We start from the raw sequence: 4,046 nt of genomic DNA, 5'->3' as shown, positions 1-4,046 counted from the left end.
ACCATTCAATAAAAAAACGTAATGCCAATTCCAGAGGGGGGGGTGGGGCAATAGCCCCCCCCTCCTCTGGAATATGTCAAGGGGGCGCCAAAATTTTTACAGATACTATAAAAAGTTTTCGGAAAAATTATAAATTATATTAATATTAAAATATAATATTATAATACGAAATACTAAATATTTGGTAATTGACAATTGTACAATATTGTAAATTGTTATTTGTTTCCCAATCTGCGGAATATTATTTCGGCCTCCGTCATAGATGAGTATAGCGGCGAGCACGGTCACGGTAAAATGTATTATACTTATATAGTTATATTTAATATATTTATCATTGATATATAATGAATCAAAAAAAAAAACTTAGCGGAGCTGCAAACAAAAAAAGAAAATTGAAAATAATATTTCAAAACTTCCAAAAATATTTGATTTTTTTTCAAAACAAGAAATAAAAGGTAAGTGTTTTTAACAACTGTCGGTTATTAGTTTTTGTGTTTTATAATCTAGCTCTCTAGTTACATTTAATACATTTTTAAAATAATTAATATTAATTTAGTTAAAATTACATTAATACAATAACTTCATAATGAAGTTAAATGGATTCAGCCAAAATATAAATGCAGATTTTACACATTCCAAAAAAGAATATCTCATTGTACATAAATCCGGAGGTCATCGAACTTGTAATAGGTACTTAAATAAAGATTGGTTTAAAACTGTATTAGTTAATGGAGAGACATGCCAACGAAATTATTTATCCTACTCAGAAACAAATGGATCAGTGTATTGTATCCCTTGTTATTTGTTTGAAAACCAGACTTTTTTTCTAAAAAAGGATTCTCAAATTGGAAATATCCTGAAAAATTGATAAAACATGAAAACTCAGAAGGACATAAAATTTGTGTATACAAAATGAAACAACGGGCAACTGGTTTAGGCCGAATAGACACTACAATTACTCGTCAATTAAAAATAGAGACAAATTATTGGATTAATGTGCTAACTTGAGTATGTTCTGTAGTGAAGTCATTAGCTAGTCATGGATTACCATTTAGAGGAACTGAAGAAAAGTATGGATCTTCTGTTGCTAATAGTGGTAATTATAATATGGGAATCCTGGTAAAGGAAATACATCATATTTGTCTTTTTATACTTAAGAGCAGTTCATAAGTATAATGTCAGAAAAAATCCTAGAAACAATAACTAAAGAAGTCAAAGCGGCAACATACTTTTCAATTAGTATTGATTCAACCCCAGATATAAATCACATTGACCAACTTTCTTTTATTATAAGGTATGTATTACCAAATGGAGAACCAGTGGAACATTTTATTGGGTTCATTGACGATGCTGAGTTATATAATTCATTAGTTGCTTATGTTAAATCTGTACAAGAAATGTTTCAAACCTATGAAGACGCAGCAAAAGAAAAATTTATAGATTGTAATAAAATTCCGGAATTTGAAAATAAACAAAGAAAACGAAAAAAACATTTTGATGAATCCAATGATCTTGGCCATACATTTGATAGCCAAAACAATTTTAAAATTAATACATTTTATGTCATATGTGACAATTTAACAGTCGAACTCAACAAAAGAAAATCTGCTTATGACAGTATAATATCTAAATACAGCTTTATTTTAAAAATATATGAACTAGACCCTTCAAAAATACGTGAAGATGCGAAAAAATTGAAAACTATCTACAAACAAGATCTAGATGAATCCTTTGAAAATGAAGTGTTCATTTTCAAATGAACTTTTCATTTGAAGTGAAAATGAAGTGTTCATTTTCAAATGAACAAATTTGAAAAAGAGTGTTCATTTTCAAAGTGTATTAAAATTAACCACCAACCCTCCTAAAACCCTTTTAGATATGAGTAAATTTATAAAAGAAAAACAATTAGTTACAATTTTTCCTTATGTTAATGCATTGATATTTAAGTTCTAAATATAATTTCAATTTCCAATTTTACTTAGTTCTTGAAGCATTGATATAATTTCTAATTTTAATTTTACTTCTTTTGAATCAGTTCTGATTAAATTAATTTCAGTTCAGTTCTTATGATTTCAATCTTTTTAATTCTTATTTCAGTTTCTAAATCAGTTCATATTTTACTTCTATCAAATTTCACAGCAATTAGTAGTCCTAACAACACATTTTTTTGAAAAAATTAATGAGCAATCTTAAAGTTTATGAATTTGGGTAACTTGTACTTGTTGCATTCATTAATAAAAAAAATCTTATGGCTCCTTCCGGGGCCTTAAAAAAAAAAAAAATTACCCCACCCCGGGGTAAGTTGGTGCAAACTATAATAAAGATTACAAACGTATTAGTGAGTAAAAATTTATAAAAGTTTTTTAATATTTCTATGAGCTAGAAGCAGTTAGTAGTTCGAATATGAAGCCAAAACAACACCCTACCTTTGTTCCTGGTAACAAAATCCCATAAAAAATTTTTTTTGTAAAAAATAAATTAAAAAATTTTTTTTTTGTAAAAATAAATTTTTTCAATATTGTTACAAATAATAATTTTAAAAAAAAATTGATTTTATAAAGATATTTTTGTTTTTCAGCTTCCCCTGTGAAAATTTTGCCAATAAACCCCAAAAGCTTTTCAATAAACTGCCTAAAGATCCTGAAAAACGACAACTACTAAAAAAACCTGACTGATAATAGTAAATCAGTTGTGACTGGAATATTTATAGTAGTTTTATTCATAGGACCCAAGATGAAATGATCAATTAGGAAAGTTCCCTAAGATTTCTGATTTTTGACTTTTTGATAAAAGACTCTGCACATAAACGCAATTCGTCAACTTACCCCTGCTGACAACTAGCCCCGGTCTCTCCTATTATTATTTCAAGAAATAATGTAATACATAAGTTTCAAGAAAGAAATTTAAAAAATTTTTTAACTTAGTAATAAACATCTAAATAACCATACAAATAGTCATAAAATAGTCATTCAATGATTCAATTGAGTTATAATAAGATTTTTATTTTGAAATTGAAAGAAAATATCTGGTTGAATTATAATTACAAGTTTTTGTTCAGTTTCATAAAAACTCTCATCTCTAATGATTTTTTCATTCGATTGCGGCGACCAACAGTTAAAATTCCATAAAGTGAAAAAATCCTTTCTACAAACGCCTGTGATGCTGGGGCGGACAGTAAATCTTTAGCCAAAATTGCAATCTTGCTATACTTGCTTTTGTTTTGTTTCCAAAAGAGCAGGTCGTTACTTGGCAGTGCTTCATCACCGCTTATGTCAACCAAATACCTTGACAGCTGACTTGCAACAGTGATATTGTCTTGGTTATAAATCTTTCCTTCTTTTGTAAAGATTTTATTTGACAAGAACTTAAAGCGCTTTATGGCAGCAAATTCACATTCAGATCCATTTGACTCAGCAGCAGCTTGTAATTCTTGTTCTACTCCACAAACTTTTATTATATACATCTTTGCTGCATGGAGCAAGGTGTCCATTTCCGGTGTGAGTATAAAGACAGCAACGGTTGGATCTAACAAACATGCAGCAGACGGAAGAGGATTAAACGTATCTGAGTCTGGCTCTAGAATTGATTGAAACCGTTGATGTAGATCTCCAAGAAGATTCGCTGTCAAAGACTTGTTGGTAGGATATTCTTGTAAATGGCATTCCAAATTGAGTATAGATGGTAGAACCTGTGAAAGAGACTGGGCATCGGTCTGAAGTATATCTGTTTGTACTGCAAATGGTTCCAAAAGTGAAGAAATGTTTTGAAGACGAACCCATTCACTTGCTTTGAATGTGTCGATTCCTAAATTTAAGTAAACTATCTGTAATTAAAGTTTACTAATAACAATTGTAATAACTAATAATTGTCATTGATATACGTCTCTTTTTTCCATGCTGTTGTGATGTGATTTAAAAGGCAGGGTAAAGTCTTTCCGTGTTATTAGTAAACCTAATTTAAAGACTATATGTCCTGTTTTGTTTTTTAATGATAATGACTAATGAACTTACAATTTATTAACATTTTTGTTTTTTTAGTTTAAATAA

General features: G+C 29.0%; 1 protein-coding gene across 1 annotated transcript in view; it reads right to left on the bottom strand.

Moving 5' to 3' along the window:
* Positions 1-3,040: 3,040 nt before the first annotated feature.
* LOC136079221 (uncharacterized) overlaps positions 3,041-4,046 on the bottom strand; it is a 2,500-nt gene continuing 1,494 nt past the window's right edge. The window contains exon 3 of the mRNA XM_065794944.1: positions 3,041-3,804. Within this exon, the coding sequence (XP_065651016.1) occupies positions 3,041-3,804 (764 nt within the window). The remainder of the gene's footprint in view (positions 3,805-4,046) is intronic.

This window comes from Hydra vulgaris, chromosome 04 (genome assembly GCF_038396675.1).
Source record: "Hydra vulgaris chromosome 04, alternate assembly HydraT2T_AEP".
Taxonomy (NCBI): domain Eukaryota; kingdom Metazoa; phylum Cnidaria; class Hydrozoa; order Anthoathecata; family Hydridae; genus Hydra; species Hydra vulgaris.
Note: the sequence above shows the minus strand (reverse complement) of the source record. Positions and strands in the feature narration are given on the sequence as shown.